At 41.0% G+C, this 21,135-nt stretch overlaps 1 protein-coding gene across 2 annotated transcripts in view; it reads right to left on the reverse strand.

Moving 5' to 3' along the window:
- LOC129764687 (DNA-binding protein D-ETS-3) overlaps positions 1 to 21,135 on the reverse strand; it is a 200,112-nt gene that overhangs the window by 140,084 nt on the left and 38,893 nt on the right. For both annotated transcript variants that reach the window (XM_055764039.1, XM_055764038.1), the window contains exons 2-3: positions 11,295 to 11,555; positions 10,810 to 11,228 (exon numbers count right to left, since the gene is read on the reverse strand). In XM_055764039.1, coding sequence (XP_055620014.1) covers positions 10,810 to 11,228; positions 11,295 to 11,530 — 655 coding nt within the window. In that variant the 5' untranslated portion in view covers positions 11,531 to 11,555. The remainder of the gene's footprint in view (positions 1 to 10,809; positions 11,229 to 11,294; positions 11,556 to 21,135) is intronic.

Consider the following 21,135-nt stretch of genomic DNA (forward strand, 5'->3'; position numbering starts at 1 on the left):
GGTGGTCGCTTTTCGGATGACTTCCACAGGATGTGAAAAAGTAGCTTTAATTTATGAGCCTTCGCCGAACGCATGCAGCCAATTTATGAGAACATCATCATTGTCACTCTGGTATCATTATATCGATACACGCGCGCGCACTCGCAATTCATGGCCATTTTTTTGCGGAAGTAACCGAGGGGTCGCTCAGCTTTGCTCTGCTAATGGTAAATTATCGATAATCCCAACTTTCCCACCAAACATGTAAACAAGTAACTCTTCATGCTCGGAACGGTTGAGGCGAGGCGAGTCCAATCGCGTTATCGATTAGAGCCGGAACGCATTTCAAGTGGTTGGGAGTGGTCGGAGTTGGTTCGGATCGAGATTATATGTTTCGTCCTTTGTGATCCTCGCTGCTGGGAAATATTAGAGCGGGGATTATGATTTTGAATAGAGTGCGCGCGCGTAGCGAATGGTCCACTCGAAAGTGTTACTAATTGGGAAGTGTGTTTGTTTGAGATTTCCGATAATTGTTTGGGTTGTGGTATCTGGTGAGAAATGGGGTAGAAATTCTTTGGGATCAGTTATAATTTTTTGTCATTCTTCATTACAAAGACATGCAAAAAATTAAAGCAATCATAGTAATGATTGTAAACGGTTGATCCGTTCTTCTATAGAGCTCCAGTTATACAATACAATACATAAAATGCATTATAGATATAATCGTAATCCGCTCGATCTATCAGTCTAATATTCAGTTTGATACGGAGACGTGATTTGCTTCATTTTGTTTTCTCAAACAAATTTCTTTTGTACTTTGTACATACTTTGGGAATATGAAATATTCAATTAATATTACCCTTTTATATTATTGCTAAATCAATCATTGAATGATTGAAACAATAGAGCGTTATAGTAGTGATATTAGTCTATATGAATAAAAATGTAATTCTACGCACTACTTTCCGCCAACTTCTAGCCAGCTTCCGTTTCTACCGTGAACCGATATTTCGATTCATTAGCTAGTTTTGGCTGATAAGAGAAACGCAGTGATTTTTTGTCGCGTCATAATTTTAATTGTGGAGCAGAAAGCCACCATCAAATTTTGTGCTTCCAGGGCAAACAGTGGATGCGGTCTCCTGCAAAAGTGTCCTGGAACGATTATTGGCCCGGATACGGCGCGTGCGGCCCAACCACTGCCGATCTGGAGAATGGCCCGCGCACACCGCAATTTTGGTAGCGCAGTTTCTAGCCAAACGAAAGGTGACTGTCATCACCCATCCTCTCTATTCTCTGGACCTCGCCCCTACAGACTTTTGGCGTAGAGCTACGTCTTACATTAAGGGTGCCAAATCAGAAAACAGATCACGTCTTTATGAAATAAAGTTAACTTTGATAACTATTTTTGCTGCGAACGGATTTTAACGATTTGCATACCAATCGAATCAGATTGTTTTGATAATTGTTTGATATGCATTATTACATTATAATCCCATTTTTTTTTATCCCAAATATATATTTTATTAAGGCTCATATGGCGTCAGCCTAACGGGGCCGGGAGTTCAATATTTTGACAATGTTTGCTTACAACTATGTTAGTAATATGTAACCGATTACTCGCGGTTGACTCGAGGTTAGTATTACAAGTGTTCTCATAATTGGTATGTCGCAGTCTTCGATGCTCTGTACGTGTGCCCGACACGGGATACTTCCTATTGGGATGCAGCTGACCATTAATCAGCAACGCCCCCCTAGTCTGTACCCCATATCTAGCGTGGTGCGTCTTTCTCGACTCGAGGAATCCAGGATAGAATGGTCACTAGCCGGCGCAATCATCAGCTCGTGTAGAGTTGTCATGAGCGGTACAACCTTTGGCTCTTGTTGAATGATCAGTGGACTACACAACCTTCGGCCCGTGCATCTATAAAGAGTGTGTGTATGTATTGCCGCGACTAAGTAAAAGTTTATCGATCGGATAGGAGGGATATGAAACGGGGACACAACGAAGGAAACATCATTAAACGTTGACATCGGCGTTTCTGAGGAACAGGTATAGATGAAGCAGAAGATCAGGATCCCGGCTACCTAAGATATCCCGGACGGGGATATCCGATTGTCTGCCATGTGCTCTCAGTGCTCTAGAGAGCTGAGAGCGAGCAGCATGGAACCGGATACACGACCAGACAATATGCTCGATATCGTGGTAGCCATCGCCACAATCACAAAGATTTTTTGCTGCGAGCCCAATGCGATAGAGATGCGCGTTTAGGTTGTAGTGATTGGACATAAGCCGAGATATCACGCGAATGAAATCACGACCTACATTCAATCCCTTGAACCATGCACTCGTCGAGACCTTAGGGATAATCGTGTGCAACCAACGACCGAACTCATCACCACTCCACATGCGTTGCCAACTTACGAGCGTATACTGACGAGGAATGTGGAAACATTCATTATAAGCAATTTGCCTTTCAAAAAGTGTGCCTTCTAAAGCGCCCACCTTAGCTAGCGAGTCCGCTTTCTCATTCCCCAGAATCGAGCAATGAGAGGGAACCCATGCTAAGGTAATCTTGAATAATTTTTCGACCAAAACACTCAATAGTTGTCTTATTCTTGTTAGGAAATAGATGAGCGTTTATCAACTTTCATTGAGCGGATTGCCTCTATTGAGCTGAGACTGTCTGAAAAAATAAAATAGTGGTCGGTGGGCAATGTTTCAATGATCCCTAATGCGTAATATATCGCACCCAGTTCAGCGACATACACGGAACAAGGATCTTTGAGTTTGAAAGAGGCACTGGAATTTTCATTGAAGATGCCGAAGCCAGTGGACCCGTTTATGAATGAACCGTCAGTAAAGAACATTTTATCAGATCTAACTTTCCCATATTCTGCCGAAAATATCGGCGGAATAGAATCGGAGCGTAGGTGATTTTTGTCGCATGGATCGATCAAAAATGACAGAAGAATTGCAGAAGTATGGGAAGCAAACTTGGTTGGGGATGCCTGGTGAAGGGTGCACGTCGTGGGTAAGGTACTCATGGTATAAAGACATAAAACTTGACTGAGGGATCAGTTGGAGTAGATTTTCGAAGTTATCAATCACCAATGGATTCATGATCTTGCAACGGATGAGAAATCTGTAGGATAATTCTGTGAACCGAAGAGTAAGCGGGGGTACTCCTGCCAAAACTTCGAGACTCATCGTATGTGTCGAATGCAAAAACCCCATGGCTATACGCAAGCAACGATATTGTATTCTCTCCAGCTTGAGAATATGAATCCTGGCAGCTGATCGGAAGCAAAAACTGCCATATTCTAACACTGATAATATCGTTGTTTTGTACAACTGAATGAGGTCTCCTGGATGGGCACCCCACCATGTTCCGGTTATTGTTTGGAGAAAATTGATTCTTTGCTGGCATTTCTGTTTCAAATACGCAATGTGTCTCCCCCAGGTACATTTAGAATCAAAATATACTCCCAGGTATTTGAAAAACATAGAGTGTTGGATTGTTTTGCCGGATAGGTGAAGAGGGGGCTTATGCAAGAGCCTTGTGGTAGGCCCATAAAACTGTAATGAGAAGATTTCGAGCTGCCATGAGAGAAAATCATGTGTTTTTCTGACAGTAAATTGTACAGGAAATTGTTAAGAATTGGTGAAAGTCCACGATTATGAAGCTTATCTGAGAGAATTTCCACTGAATCAAATGCCCCTTTGATATCGCGAAAACGGAAGCCATTTGTTCTTTGCGAGCAAATGCGATTTGGATTTCAGAAGATAGCAGCGCGAGACAATCATTTGTCCCTTTACCTCGGCGGAAGCCAAACTGCGTATTTGACAGCAAATTGTTCGTTTCGACCCACTTGTCCAAACGAAGTAGAATCGTTTTCTCTAACAATTTACGAATACAGGATAACATTGTAATCGGCCTATACGAGTTGTGATCGCAAGCCGGCTTGTTGGGTTTCCGTATGGCTATCACTCTCACTTGTCTCCAGTCATGCGGGACAATATTCAGCTCCAGAAACTTGTTGAACAAGTTCAGCAAACGCTGTTTTGCCAAGTCGGGAAGATTCTTCAACAAGTTGAATTTAATCTTGTCCGACCCCGGAGCTGAATTGTTACATGAGAGCAGGGCAATTGAGAATTCCACCATCGAAAAATTCTCATAATCGCTTTGAAGTGGAATGTCGCGTACGACGTTTTGTGCAGGAACGGTGTCGGGGCAAACCTTCCTTGCAAAGTTAAAAATCCAACGGTCAGAGTATTCCTCACTTTCGTTTGTATGGTTCCAGCCACGCATTTTCCTAGCCGTATTCCAAAGAGTGCTCATAGCGGTCTCCCTTGACAAACCATTGACGAACTTCCGCCAATATCCACGCTTTTTGCTTCAATCAAACCTTTTAGTTTGGCTTCTAGAGCTTGGTACTTCAGAAACCATTCCACTAATCCAGTTTTCCTGAATTTTTTGAAAGCGGATGATTTTTCAAGGTAGACCTTTGAACATTCCTTGTCCCACCAAAGTGATGGAGGACGACTTCGGAAAGTGGTAGCAGGAACACGTTTCTTTTGAGCTTGAAGTGCGCTTTCGTAAATCAAACTCGATATAAAGTTATACTCTTCGAGTGGAGGAAGTTCATGCATTGAAACAATTGCCCATGTCTGTATATGGTTTAAATTGATGAAAATTGGAAGCATTCCCATTTCCCCATACATTTGTTCTGTCCATTTGAGTGCTTTCCCGAACAGAGCTGTCAATAACGAGCAACGTAGGGGAAATCGTAAGATTTCGTAGGATCTCGCTGAGGCAAACTTTAATTCTTAATGAGGACACCGACTGGACAACATTGTTGCTGGGAGAGCTGGATGGCGAGGGATTGAATGCCTTTCTCAAGGCGATGTGGGTGTTTAATGTTTCTATAATTCAAAATCATTATCATTAGGCAAACTTTCAGTCTCGTGTATTCAAATCAATGAACATCGTTTGTTCTTCTTTGTTTTGCATCATCACATGACTTCGTTTCGGATTGAGCTGTGGATGCGACCAAATTACTTAATCGCTGACACTGACGCCATTCCATTAGGTTCCCGGAATAAATCGCCACAGAAAACGACTGCAACAGAAACCACCGCTTATAAAATGTGTAGTAGGCTATAAATATTGTGGCGCGGTATTGTATTTCAAAACAAGAATTAACCGGGCAAACGTATCGCCCCAGGCAAACGTAACGCCCCGGGCAGACGTATACCGTCCGACGCTCGCTAGAGCTCGGTCGGACATTGCTAAAGGATCGTATCCTATGTTTCAAACTAACCGGGCAATCAGTGGATCCCAGGTTTGCGTGCGAGACACCGCCGCTTCCGACGGCGGGTCGGCGGTGGACTCGGATTGCGTCATCTTGGCGGCATGGGCCGCCTCGATTCCTTATCCTCGCCAAATGGGGACTTCGTCCCCATTACATTGTCCTCAGAATAAATTTCGAAAAACGAGAACAAGAGAATAAATTTATAATAGAAATGTGAGGCACATGATGTTTTTCCCGCGCCAAATATTTCTAGCCTACTACACTTTTTCTAAGCGGTTGTTTCTGTTGCAGTTGTTTACTGTGGCGATTTATTCCGGTCACCATTCCATTAAGGTTCTGTACTACATAATTGTGAGGGAAATCTTTAAACTAGACAGGCTATCGTCGGCTCACCATGAAAACAAATGTTCTGGAATTTTGTCTTTGATTTGGTTTCGCGTGTCCGTAGTAAAACATTCTCCACCAATGATGAAAGCAAAGCTAATCGAGACTGGCAATATTATCAGAAAGGGCTTCTGTTGAAAAGAGCGCAAAACGGAGATAGGTGTGTGTATATTTAGTTGCTTCAAGTCATCGATATATGGACATTTGTGTACATATGTGCGTGCTTCATAACCCGTACCAGCAATTCCGAATGGAATCGTCCTGAAATTGCAGATTTTAAAAACTTGTATTTTTGATTCCAATGAAAGTGTGTATTCCGTTTGGGTTGGAGGAAATATGAGTTTTTCACAGCAATTGGGATTTTTTTGACTCGAGCGTAACTTTTGAACAGGGCGTATCGATTTTAGTAAGAGGAATCTTTGATAATTTATATCTCAAAAACTATGAGTCGTACCGAAATAGTGTCTTAGAAAGAGTTATAGAGTATTGATGGTTGAATATTAAAAAAATGTACACTGAGGAAAAAAATAGTACTCTTTTTTTTATTTACAAAACAAAAATTCAATTTGCAATATCCAAAATACATATTTTTAAATTTTTTCATTCAAATTAGAAGTCATGTAGAAAATTTAAAAAATGGGCCCAAGATGGTAAAACTATTTTTGACGAACTTTGTGGAACATCGAATTTTTAGGATTTTTCGAAGCTTCGAATTTTTGTATGTTAGCAGTCATTTTTAATCACAAATTATGAATCCTGATGTTATTTAAAAGTTATTATCAATCTCCTTCAAAATGCAACCATTCTCGAGATATTAAAAAAAATATTTCTAATTTATTGTTTTTTCTGTAGTAAATAATCCCTTTTAATATGTTTGTCGTGTTATACCGTCATGTTCATGAAATTTTATGAATTTGCTTATAATTTCCAACAACTTTTCCGAAAACATCATTGTTGTTTCGGGAAGGAAGAACGAATTCCATTTTTGTAATAGCTCTATTTAATAAGCAATTTTAAAATCCTACGGATGAAGCATACATTATATCTGTATATATTTTTTCTGATTTTCAAAACTCACGTTTAGTGTCCTCCTTTTTTTTGTACCCTAACTTCCGGCCAACCGTAGCAAGATGATCACCCTGTGCTATTTACGTAACCACCACATTAATGTTTTCTTCATAAATATAAGGAATGTGTGATTACCTTAGCGAATCGTAATATCTCCTACGCTAACTGTTATACTGGCATATACGCTATCTCGCACTATCGCAGTTTTGAATTATTTGAACTATCTTATTATATACGATCAAATTTTAAATCGTTTGATTATTTTATCTAGAGATCTGATGGATAACGAACTTCACCGTAGGATTTTGAACAATAATCTTCACAATCTATACAATATTTTCTCAGCATACAATCACAATACGACATAAACAAACAAACACAGTTTCGATCTGTTTCGATTATCGCTGGGCAAGGTCGGTATATAGATGGGAGCGCACGAGAACTAAGGTTCGTAACAATCATTATGGTTCATTTTTTGACTCATGTGTAACTTTTGAAAAGGTAGTATCGATTTTAGTAAAAGAAATCTTTGATAATTTATATCTCAAAAAATATGAGTCGTACCAAAATAGTGTGTTAGAAAGAGTTATAGAGTATTGTTGGCTTAATTTGAAAAAATATATACTGAGAAGAAAAATGAGTACTCTTTTTTTTATTTACAAAATCAAATTTGCGATATCAAAAAATATGTATTTTTTACATTTTTTTCAATTTTTTCATATAAAATAGAAGTCTTGTAGAAAATTTAAAAAATGGGCCCAAGATGGTAAAACTATTTTTGACGAAATTTGTGGAACATCGAATTTTTAGGAATTTTCGGAACTTCGAATTTTTGTGTGTTAGCAAATTCATAAAATTTCATGAACATGACGGTATAACACGACAAACATATTAAAAAGGATTATTTACTATAAAAAAGACAACAACAAAGGCAATTAGAAATATTTTTTTAAATATTTCGAGAATGGCTACATTTAGAAGGAGATTGATAATAACCTTTTTTGTTTTAAATCACATCATGATTCATAATTTGTGGCTAAAAATGATTGTTAGCATACAAAAATTAAAAGTTTCGAAAATTCCTAAAATTTCGATGTTACACAAAGTTCGTCAAAAATAGTTTTACCATCTTGGGCCCATTTTTTAAATTTTCTGCATGACTTCTATTTTGTATTGAAAAATTAAAAAAAATTAAAAAATATGTATTTTGGATATTGCAAATTGAATTTTTATTTTGTAAATAAAAAAGAGTACTATTTTTTTCTCAGTGTACTTTTTTTTCATATTCAACCATCAATAATCTAGAACTCTTTCTAAGACACTATTTCGGTACGACTCATAGTTTTTATAAATAAATAAAAAAGAGATATAAATTATCAAAGATTTCTCTTACTCAAATCGATACGCCCTTTTCAAAAGTTACGCTTGAGTCAAAAAATTCCCAATTGCTGTGGAAAACTCATATTTCCTCTAACCCAAACGGAATACACACTTTCATTCGAATCAAAATTACTCATATTTTGTCATTTGTCGATTTCATTTGGAATTGCTCGTACGTAAAAATAGTGCATCTGCGTTAAAAAAATATCTATGGAATACCAATCTTGAGTGTGAAAGGATATCTTGAATGTCGTGCTGGAATGTTATAAGTTATTTGGGTTCGCGTGCCAGTCGTAGAACTTCCTTCAACTAGGATTGCATCCGCGCTAATCTTGATCATAATGAAGCAATGCTACTGTTTTCGTGGTGGTTGAGATTAACACAAAGAGTTAATTTCGCTTATTTAGTCACCAAGAAAGTAAATGTGGTCCTGGAATTTTGTGATTAGATTTCGCATGCCAATAGCAAAATTTCTCCACTGAAGATGACAGCTGCGCTTATCTTGAGCATGATAAAGTAATGGAACTTTTTTCGAGGCCAGCAGCGTTTCTTTTGAGAATAGCACAAAATGATGAGAAGTGTTTATATTCCTAGTAGTTTCAAGCCACCAATGTATGGCTCTGTATGCATGCTATGGCGAACGCTTGTTTGGCGCTTGGTTTTCGTTGTACGAACGATGTCTAGAGGTGCGATTCCACTGAGACGATACTAAATAACATGCAGTATGATATTTGATTTGTGCAAGTATTGTCAATGTTGTTGTTCCCATGCGATGCCAAATATATATTGATGTAGTTATGAGATGTGGAATAATGGTGCTGGAGCAACTGAAAAACGCTATGAAAGTGGGCCGCTTTAACGATGTTCAGGACATTCAACGAAATGTGACGCATATTATGAACTCCATACCGGCTGAGCAGTTCAAACGCGCCTTCCGACCCCTCTACGAACGTTCAAAAATTTGTGTGGAGACTATATGAAGAAAACTAATATCTAATCTTTTGAGTATTCTTCTTCTTGGATGGCGTTAACGTTCCCTGTGGAACTTTTGCTGTCTCAACGTATGCATTAACTAGCGTCATTTGTTAATACTTAGTTGAGATTTCTTAAGCCAAATAACACGCCTTGAATGTATTCCGAGGGGCAAATTCGTGAATACGCGTGACCACAGTGCAAGTCGAAGGAAATTTCTTTGACGAACGGCCAGAACGGGAATCGAACCCGAACACCCGGCATGATAATGTGAGACGCTAACCACTCGGCCACGGGTGCACTATAATCTTTTGAGTATCTCGTTTTTTATTTGTTTTAAAAAATAGTCCCGGAACTTTTTGAATGCACTATGTATGTAGTAAAATATTGTTAAAGCTTGTAGTAAAAATATTAATGGTTTAGAATACTTAGCATTAGGGCATTTATGAGTAGCATGTTGTCTTTGTAAAATAACTGAAATAAGAATTATCATTTAAGGTATCTTAATGATACCTTAAATGGTTTTGCTTATATTTTTCCGATAATTTCAATCACATATCGATATCCTCTCAACACATAGTTTGCAGTAACTGTGTGTATAATTCCCCATAAACGTCCATAAACGCATATCATCGCATGCTGGAACCGTCTTCGCTCGTATTTATGTTATTGAACTTGTTGGAAGGAGACATATAGAAGACGTTAGCGCGATAGCAAAAATCCGTCTCGCCCATAAATCATCCCTACTAACAATGATAAATGGATCGCTTTTCCCAGATATTGCCCCTTGCTGGAGGGAGTTGAACACTGTCTGATACGTAAAATGGAGAATAAAATTGAGAGTGAGAACACCACTTTCACTAATTTCGATACGATGATGTTGAGGTTTTGGCAATGTGAAAGCATAACACTTTTGACGATGATGTTCATCATTTTCTTGGCAGCTAATGCTTTATCCATGCTTCGATTAGGCGGACAATTTGGCTCATGATATCGATGCTGATGTTATCGGAAAATTGTTAATGCTTAAAGTTTTAATAATGTTCTAGGGTGTTCGTACAATGTCCTTCGGGCGAAGAAAAGTCGTGAGTATTCAAGAAGTTCGCTGGATTTCGTGAAAAATAAAAAATAAAACAAAATGCGTGTCAATCAACATGTCTCATGTCACAGAGTAATACAAGAAATTTATCAACGTTGATAGTAATGAGTAAAAATCATGATTAAGGTTCCTGATAAATGGATTCATATAAATCATTTTGTTTACGAACGTAATTTCAGAGATAGATTATTCTTTCCTCCCCAAAAACGCTTTTAACGAAGCATCCACTTCTACAAAATTGTTTCAAATCACACGCACAGTATCCTTTTTCAACACGGTGTAAGGATAATGCATTTAACGACGACTCACAAACACCATCTCAGTCAACCAAGTCTCCGATTTCCTCTGCCAGGAGAAGAAAGAAGCTATGCTTCTTTCTTCCCCTTTCCGACTTGCCCTTCTGCGTGGGTGGTAAAATCACGAGGAGGAGTCTGCGAAAAACGAGCATTTATCAAACGTATAAATACAACCCGGTAACCATGGCAGCATCATCCTTTTCCGATTGGTGGATTCCTTTTCCCCTCGCTTTGCACGTATTTCAATCCATTCAGCCGTTGTGGCATGCCCTTTTTCCTAGGTAACATTTTGTCTATGCTATGTTGTTCATAACTTACCGTGTCTTGGCTTGACGTCCAACGACGTGGATTCAAGATTCTGGGACAGAACGGATGATGGCGTCGAGGTGGCAGTTGGTGATTGGGTTGACGAAACGAGGCTCGAATTACCTGTCCCTAATAAATCACTCCGATGTCTCTGGGATGTTAGACTATTACCGACCAGCAAATTGCTCGGCGTAACCAGAGAGGTTGCATTAATCACACTAATTCCACTGCCCGACCCACTGCTGCCACTACCTGCACTACTTCCACTGCCACCACTTCCGCCGTTAGCACTATTACTGGCGTTGTTAATACTGTTACTTGTGCTTACACTTATTATAATGTTGTTGCCACTGTCCGCGGCGTTATTGTTAGTACTATGCGATATCACATTCTCCAACGATTCCGTTAACCGAGGTGAGGAGTAAATGTCACTGAATAGAAAAAATAATATTTCCATTAATCATTTATCTCGGTCGTGTTAGATGCTGCAAACTTACCTAAATGCACTGGAACTGCCAAGAAAGACAGTTCTATCCTGCAGAGCTGCTTTGGCCTTTTCCACGCTCTGCTTCAGTTGCTCGAATGTGGACTGATGGAATCGGTACGATCCCCAATCGGTAGCGCATTGTGTCAATCCTAGGCAATCCTCTGATTTGACTTGGTGGGTTAATAGGGGTGAAGATGATCGCTTCAAGTCCAAAGCAGTCTGATATGAGCAAGAGCTTTCGTACATCTTGCTGGCGAATTTCCGTTTGATCCTGCAATTTGGGACAAGAAAAATCCAGGTTTGTTTCCATTGCTTCTGATGTGTTGTTATATTTTCATTGGCATTCATGTTTTCGATATGCTTCATTGGGATTACACAATTCAGTTTTGTTTGTGCCATTGCGTACATCGGAAAATTATATGTGTATGGGAAGTGGTCCTAAACCGACCCCCTAAGTTGTACTGGCCATCAAATACCTAAACATCAAAAGTTATTTTCGGTTGATTTCAGCATCGAAATGTATAGTCAATAACGGGTGTTAAATAAAAAATGAGAATTTTTTCAATCACATATAAAAAAAAAAATTTTTCATCGATTTCAGTATTTTTTATTAATAACATAATGTATTTTCTTCAAAAAAATGTCAGTGAATGTTTGAGTAAGGGCCGTGGTCTGCTGTTCGACGCAACTTTGTCGCGATGCTCTCACAAGAACGTTGTACGGCACTTACGTCCATTTTCCGGATACAATTCCGGATTCTTGTAGTCGGTTGCTTCGTGTCCTTGGCCCTCCAATTGTTTTTATACACTAGGGCACTGAGTGAGCGGCACTGGGGCAAGTTTGTTGGGTTACGATCTATCGGTACGAACGGTATCTTTTTTCCTCAAGATACGCCAGCGTCTTCTTGGCGTAATGGGAAGACGCCTTGTCCGGCCAGAAGACGTACTTCCCATCCGCGTGATGCTCGTTCAGGAACGGCAGCAGGATTTTATCGAGGCACTTTTCTCGATAGATTTGTTGGTTGATTGCCAGACCGCTCGGCTTAAACCAAGGCTTTGAAATGCCCCGTCGGAAATGGCGATGTACAACATAACCTTTTTTTCAAACTTGTGCTTGAACTTGTATTTCACTTCAGGCGGCGTGGATGACTTGTCGCTGGAGTAGTAATTATCATTTCCTGGAATATGCGTTTTGACAGCGGAAAACAGCTTTCGTCGTCCAGAACGAAAGACGTCCCGCGGTATTTTTTGGTCATCCACCGACACTGTGATTTAACCGTCTCAATCTGCTCCTCCGTGTACTCCGGCGACCTCGTCTTCTTCCTGCAGACGATTCCTTCCATCTTGAGGGTCCGATGGATCAATACGTGGGGCAGCCATATTTCCGACCGACGTCACGCAGACTGGTTGCGTCCTTGTTGTCAAACAGCTTCTTTAACGATGTCTTCTTCTGCTTAGTCATTATCGTCACCGGACGACCACTTCCGACCTTCCGCTCTACGTTCAGAGAACCCAGGATAAGATATACAGTACTGACAGGTACATTTTCTTCCTTAAAATGTGCCACCGTGAACTTATTTCCTTGCTGGAAATGCGTTTCGTAGAACCGTACAATGCGTTCGCGGAGCACATGCTGTTTCGATGCCATCTTTGCTTTGACTAAATTCAAACTAGCAAAACCAAACACGCCTACTGTTTCTAGGGAGCCCAAAGAGCAATTTTCTTGGAGAACGAAAATTTTACGCTCTTTTTTTGAGTTACTGAAAGGTATTGAAAAAATTCTCATTTTTTATTTAACACCCGTTACTTTTACTTTGTATTCTTCTGGTTGGTGTTGCTCATATGTTTAGTAAAAGTGACATGATCGAAAATGGTGGTCCTAAGCCGAAATCCAATGGATCTCAGAAATGACGCTACCTGTCGAATTTTCAGTAAAGCCAACAAAAAGGATCCAAAACGGTATCATATCAATATAGCAACAATCTAAAAACGTATTGGTCGGATTTATACCAGCCCACCATTTTTTTAAATAACAGTCTATCGTGAAGTCACAAATTTCTAAAAAAAATCCTTTACTTTGACTTTCATTCTTCGGTACTCAAAGTGACGTCCAAGTAAGAGAAGTAACACACACAAAATTTTATATAGTGACCTCGTCGTCTTTGTTCGCCGCAGAACGCCAGTTCTTTTTGACTGATTTTCGCTTTTTAACTATTTTTGCATCATCTTCAAGTTTCGTTTGACGATGGCCGAATATCTTTCTCTGGGGCGGAGCTCTGGGGTGTTGGGACCATCACGTTATTCTCGGCATGCCATTCCATTACCTTTTTGTTACCCTCCACTGACCCCCACACCAAAAGGCTCATAAGGAGCCCTCTGATAGTGTACACTTACTAACATAAATTTAGAAGAAAAACAATTTAAAGAAAAAGAAGAAACGCGGCGGTCAAACTAATAACTATTAACTGAGTGGAATCCCAGTGTAACTTAGTTCCTTTAAAGGGATTCGCTCAGAATAGAATAACAAAAACAAAAAATTAAACAAAAACAGTGATATCATTGATGGCTTTGGAAAAATATTTTTACAATAGAAGAATACAAATAAATGAATAAATGAAATAAAATAAACCGAAAAATTTACAAATTTAACAATAAAAAATCGAAATGATAGAAGTCTAAATTGGTTCATACATTCAAATAATATATTCATTTACGTTCCAGATTATATGATGATGCATCTTACTTTTAAAGATATTGTCATTGGGAAATAAGTTAAGTTTAAATGGACCGTAGCTCATAATGCGCTTGAAACCTAAATTTATATATGCTCTACTTCTCGTTAACTCATTCGCGTTTCTCGTATTCGGAAGGTTCACTCGGGTCGGGAGATTTTTATTATTATTTATGTTATGATGAAAAGCACTATTGTGTACAGTGTTGTGTACAAACATAACTGTTTGAGTATCACACAATCCTAAAATAGGAATAATTCTGTGGTGTAAGCTAGTATAGAGCGCAACTGTCGGATATAGGAATGGAAGATTAAAGATCAGTTTCACAATCTATTCTGAAGTATCTGATTTTTTTTTGTGACGTAGGACTACGTCTAACCGCAGGAAATAGAGGGTGAAATGAAAATGTAGGCACTGAACATGTAGGAAAAAAATGCAAGATTTGGAACGCTTATAACTCGAGCATTTCTCAATAGATCGCAAAGGTTTTTGCATCAATTGATAGGAAATATATCTACGCATCTATCATAACGAATAACATTTCATTTTTCTTGAGATAAACAATTGAATAATTGTGAAATATCAAGCATTGTCCAAATGCACTATGTGCCCATTTTTGATTGGTCCATTTTGTGCTCCTCAAATCGTACCAACCAAAACGGGCAAGCAGAGCAGCAGCGAAATACAATGAAGCACGATTGGAAAGGAAAAAGAAAAAATAAGAACGAAACATTGGTCGCAGTCTCACAAATGCGTAATTCTCGAGCCAGCCAGTCAACTTAAAAATCCCCGCTCCGCTACCGTAACGATCATTCTCATCCAAACCATACACTACATCGTTTCGCATCACAACACATCAACAAACCAACACAAGCAGCCATGTCTGGACATGACAAAGGAGGAAAAGTGAAGGGAAAGGCAAAATCCCGCTCGAACCGTGTTGGTCTGCAATTCACCGTAGGTGTATCCGCCAATTGCTCCGCAAGGGTAGCTTGGCCGAGCGCGTTAGTACCAGTGACACGTGGTCTCGGATTGCTGTTCCTGCTGCTGGTTGATTGTTGTTGCTGTTACCACTGCTGATTGATTCCCGTTGCTGTCCTGCTGTCGGTGGATTGCTGCTGCTATTCCTGCGGTTGTTATCGCTTTCTCTGGTGCTGGGTTGAGAACGGTCACAACAAATGGTGCCGTGACCAGGATTCTCGCCAACGATCACGGATTCCAGAGCAGGTTTTGAGACTCGTCTTCCAAACTGTGAGCTATTGTGGTCAGACAATACGCCATTGTTGCTGAATAATACTCCATTGTTATCGAACAATACGCCATTGCTGCAGAATAATACACCATTGTTGTTGAACAAGCGCCATTGATTCCGAACAATACATCGGTCCTACAGGTCCTGAATAGTGAAGGACGACCGGAATTTTCGACGTTTTGGACGAACATAATCATACAAGGCATTACATTGCCTTTGAAAAGAATCCGGACGCTCTAATAATCGACGTTTTTCGCTTCGACTGGATCAACCCAACGATCATCGAAGGGATGGAGCACGAGCAGAGGCTACACCGATTGACGGTACGACGGACTACGCTTATGGCTTCGCTGGATCGTGCGGAACAAATTTTGGAAAGTTTCGATGACAACAGGGACAGGATTATGCTACAAGTACGAAAATTTAGATACAATTTGGCATGAATTAGAAAGCGTTCAGGCTGGTTTGGAATGTGAAATAACGAGTGAAGAAGGTATGAATCAAAGCGCATGTCACCGTACCTCGTATGAAAACAAATGCTTTCGAATAAAGGATGGTCTGCTCTCTAAGCTTTCTCCTTTTCTTCCCAATGAAAACATCCCTCAAACTTCGCATGCTATGGTTTCCTCTAGTCTAAAGGGTCTTAAGCTTCCAACTGTCGCTTTACCAGAGTTTGACGGAGATTTTAAACAGTGGTTAGCGTTCCACGATACGTTTTTGGCGCTAATCCACTCCAATCCGGACGTACCGGATGTACAAAAATTTCACTACCTCCGCGCAGCAGTGAAAGGTGCGGCAGGGTAACTCATAGAATCAATCGGAATTAGTGCTGTGAATTATCCGTTAGCCTGGCAAGCTTTAGTCAATGGGTATGCTAACGAGTACCTGTTGAAAAAACGGCATTTGCAAGTAATGATGGAAGTTCCACGTGTCAAGAAAGAAACTTCAGCGTCCTTACACGGAATTGTCGATGACTTCGAACGGCATTCAAAAATATTGAGACAAATTGGCGAACCAGTGGATCCCTGGATCACAATCTTGGAACATTTACTGTGTATTCTACTACCGGACGAATCTCTGAAAGCATGGGATCACTATGCATCCACTATTGAGGAGCCTACGTACAACGCTCTCGTTGAGTTTTTACAGCGCCGTATCCGCGTTTTGGATTCCATCTCCGTGAATCACACCCACTCACCAACTTCTTACGTCACGACCACAAATGTTTCAACAACTCGAAGGTCTTTCAATCCTAGACCATCTCCCAGTGCTGCTGTGGATACCTCCACTAGGTGTTACGCATGTGAGCAACGCCATCCATTGTTCAAATGTTTCAAATTTGAAAGGCTTCCTCTGACAGAAAGGATAAACCTTGTCACGCTAAAACGACTATGCATGAACTGCTTTCGAAGTGATCATTATGCTAGGAATTGCCCATCGAAGTACAGTTGCAAAACCTGCAAGAAACGTCACCATTCGCTCCTCCATCCAGGGTATGTTGACAATGACGGTCATTCCCACTACGAATCAACTGCTCCCGCATCCGCGCAAGCCGCCCGAGTTTCATCAAACGTAAGCGTTACACCCCCAGGTGAAGGTCCTTCATCCGCCGTCTTCACCGCTGCCACTTCTACCGAGTCGATAATGAACGAATATCCTAATCAACCCCAGAAGAACGTTTTCATGTTAACCGCGGTTGTGAAAATTACAGATCGCTACGGAAAGGAACACCTTGCGCGAGCCCTGTTAGATAGCGCGTCTCAACCAAATTTAATGATGGAACGAATGGCGCAAATTCTGCGATTGGAACGGAAGAGAACATATATTCTCGTCCAAGGAATTGGGAAACACCCCCAACAATCCTGAGAATCCATAAGTACAATAACTCGTTCTAGAAGGGAAAAATTTGAAGTCAACGCAGAGTTTTTGATCCTCCATATGATAGTCGCAGAGCTTCCAGTCTGCAATGTATCAACTCGTGATTGGAAGCTACCCCGTGATGTTTTCTTGGTTGACCCGGAATACAACAAAACCGGTGAAATAGATTTGCTGATGGGCATTGAACACTTTTTCTTGTTCTTCAACACAACCAGACGAATACATTTGGGTAAACATCTGCCAACGTTGATAGACAGTGTCTTCGGATGGCTAGTATCGGGGAAGTTTAGCCCAGTTCATCCGAATGGGCAGAAATCTCGCTGTAGTATTACTGCAATTTCGTTAGTTACCCTTGAAGAAAGTATAGAGCGTTTTTGAAAATGGAAGAGTTGTCGGATCGCATCAACTATTCACAAGAAGAGAAGCAATGTGAGCAATTTTACTCCTCCACTGTATCCCGTCAAACTGATGGACGCTATATGGTTCGTTTACCACGCAAACATAATTTCGATGAACTGTTGGGACAGTCAAAAACTATGGCACTGCATCGTTATGAACTTCTCGAGCGTAGGCTACTGAAAAATCCTGAACTGAAGGAAGGATATGGTGAATTTATGTCAGAATATCTCTCTCTCCAACCTATGCGATGTATTCGATACGATGACGAGCAATATTCGATAACAAATTACCTCCCACATCATCCTGTTACAAAGGAAGAAAGCACGACAACTAAATTACGTGTAGTGTTCGATGCTTCCGCCAAAACCAGCACCGGCTTCTCACTCAACGAAGCACTGTTGGTGGGTCCTGTAATTCAGGACGATCTTCTGACAATCATCCTTCGGTTTCGGACATATCCAGTTGCAGTGGTGGCGGATATCGCCAAAATGTACCGCCAGATTCTACTCCACCACGACGACACTACCCTCCAGAGAATCGTGTGGCGCTTCAAGTCAACGGATCCAGTAAAATGCTATGAACTTATGGCCGTTACTTATGGGTTAAGCCCCTCATCCTTCTTAGCAACGCGTACACTGGAGCAACTAGCAGTGGATGAAGGCGATTCCCATCCAATTGGAGCATTGGCTCTGCGAAAGTCCTTCTATATTGACGACTTCATAGGAGGAGCCCAATCCGTGGCAGAAGCAATCGAATTAAGAAATGAATTAACAGATTTATTAGCCAAAGGCGGTTTCTCGTTACGCGTTACGTAAATGGGCGTCTAATAAATTAGACGTGCTAGAAGGTCTGTCGGCCGATAAAATTGGAACTCAATCGGCTATCAAATTTGATGAACATGAAACCATCAAAGCGCTTGGTATTTCCTGGGAACCCGAGTCAGATTTCTTTCGTTTCGATTCCAAAATTCAGCATCGGAAAGGATCTCCTACGAAACGCTCAATCCTTTCTGACATTTGCCAACTTTTCGATTCGTTAGGATTGCTATCGCCTGTGATCTTCCGAGGTAAAATGTTGATGCAACAATTGTGGTTGCTACCATGCTCGTGGGACAACAATGTTCCAGATACAATCGAGGTCGAATGGAGGGCGTACATTGAGCAACTTTCTAGTATTTCTGCATACCACGTTGACCGCTATACGTTTCTTCCAAACAGTACTGTGCAATTGCACACATTCTCAGACGCATCCGAAAGAGCTTATGGTGCGTGTACTTACGCCAGATCACAAGACCAAAGTGGGAATATTCGTGTTCAACTAATCGCCTCCAAATCACGCGTGGCACCGTTGAAACAAATTACACTCCCACGTTTAGAACTTTGTGCAGCTGGTGTTGCTGCCAAACTCCATAACCACATTATCGCTGCACTCCAAATTCCTATCACAAGATCTTACTTTTGGTCCGACTCTACCGTCACCCTCCAGTGGCTGTGTTCGACGCCAGGCACTTGGAAAACATTTGTCGCCAACAGAGTGGCGGATATACAAACCCTAACTCACGGAGCATATTGGAATCATGTCGCTGGTAAAGACATTCCGGCTGATTTACTGTCACGAGGAATGAATGTCAACGATTTCGTAAACAGTGTAAAATGGAAACATGGTCCCGCATGGCTTTCAAATACGGAAGCACAATGGCCAATCACTAAACCCACGGATTATCCACACGATGGAAAAGAGAGAAGAAAGGTTCTGACGCACACTATTAGAACCACAACGATATCAAGCCCTCGAGTAAATCCTATTTTCGTTAAATTATCTTCGTATCGTAAACTGAAACACACGATTGCTTACGTTCTGCGTTTTATTGAAAATGTTCGTTCTAAAGCTCGCACACAACCCCGCCACACCGATGATTCAAGACCTAGTATCTCACAAACTCGCAACAACACAGACGCTGCTGAAGAAAAACTGATACGACTCGCTCGAGCTGATAGTTTCACGGAAGAAATTCACCAACTAAAAGTTCACAAAATGGTAGCAAAACGTTCGTCAATACGATTGTTGATTCCGTTTCTTGCCCTAGGGGAACCATTCGGGTAGGGGGGAGATTGAAGCTATCTGACCAGCCCTTCATTAGCAAACACCAAGCCCTACTACCAAACTTTCACCCTCTATCTATTCTAATCGCCAAACATTATCACCTATCGCTAATTTACGGTGGCGGCCGATTAACACTCGCGGCCATGAGATCTAAATTCTGGCCATTGAATGGTCGAAGATTAGTACGCAGCGTGCTACGTAGCTGCTATCAATGCATTCGAGCTAATCCTGTCCCGATGAGCCAATAAATAGGATAACTTCCAGCACACAGAATCACTGCAAGTCGACCCTTCTCAATATGCGGGATCGACTATGCAGGGCCAGTGTACATCAAACGAGCCCACAAGCGTGCCGCACCCACAAAGGCATACATCTGCGTCTTCGTTTGTTTCTGCACGAAAGCTATCCACCTTGAGTTGGCCAGTGACCTGTCGACGCAAGCTTTCCTATGTGCTCTGCGTCGCTTCATCGCTCGCCGTGGCCGACCGTCGGACATTTATTCCGATAACGGCAAAAACTTTGAGGGAGCAGTCAACGGACTTGGAGAAGTGTATCGGATGCTGAGAAATGAGAACGAGAGGGAGATAATCAGATCCTCAGAAACCAGCGAGGAAATCAACTGGCACTTCAGCCCACCAAAGGCTCCACATTTCGGAGGACTGTGGGAGGCGGCAGTGAAAGAGGCGAAACGAAAGCTGTATCGGCAGCTAGGAAATTCGAGACTTTCCTTTGAACACCTAACAACAATCCTCACTCAAATCGAAGCGAGCATGAACTCGCGTCCTCTCGTTCCTTTAAGCGAAGACCCAAACGACATCGCAGCGATAACACCAGCCCACTTTCTCATCGGAAGCACGATGAACTCAATTCCCGAACCAGATTTACGTCAGATCCCGCTCAATCGACTTGACCAATACCAGAGCCTCCAGAGAATCTACCAGCAGTTTTGGCACTGCTGGAGGACCGAATATATGCAGGAGCTGCAGCGTGATACAAAATGCTGCAATCCCAACACGGACATCCAACCAGGCCGACTCGTGGTTTTGGTCGACGAACTGCAGATGCCGGTGAAGTGGCCACTGGCCAGAATAGTTGCACTTCATCCTGACAAGGATAAACAAACACGCGTCGTAACGTTGCGAACGAGCAAAGGCATCATGAAACGTCCGATTACTAGAATCTGCTTGCTACCTGAGCAGGAGCGTCAATCACAATCCTAGACAACTGTTATATGTTAGCTAATTAAAAATGTACCGTAGTTTATGTTATGTAGTTCAGATCAATGTATTTTATTTTGTTATTGTTATTAGCTTCAATGTTTTTGAAAATAATATTTTCAACGTGGCGGCGATGTTCTGTCACACAGTTTATGAAACTCATGTCGGTATATTTGCTGAACCCACCACAGAAACAATTCGCTATAAAAATATTGTTGTGTTGTATGCCATAAAATTGTTAAATGTACTTTGTGTTTAGAAATAAAAGTTC

The sequence above is a fragment of the Toxorhynchites rutilus genome, chromosome 2, assembly GCF_029784135.1.
Source record: "Toxorhynchites rutilus septentrionalis strain SRP chromosome 2, ASM2978413v1, whole genome shotgun sequence".
Taxonomy (NCBI): domain Eukaryota; kingdom Metazoa; phylum Arthropoda; class Insecta; order Diptera; family Culicidae; genus Toxorhynchites; species Toxorhynchites rutilus.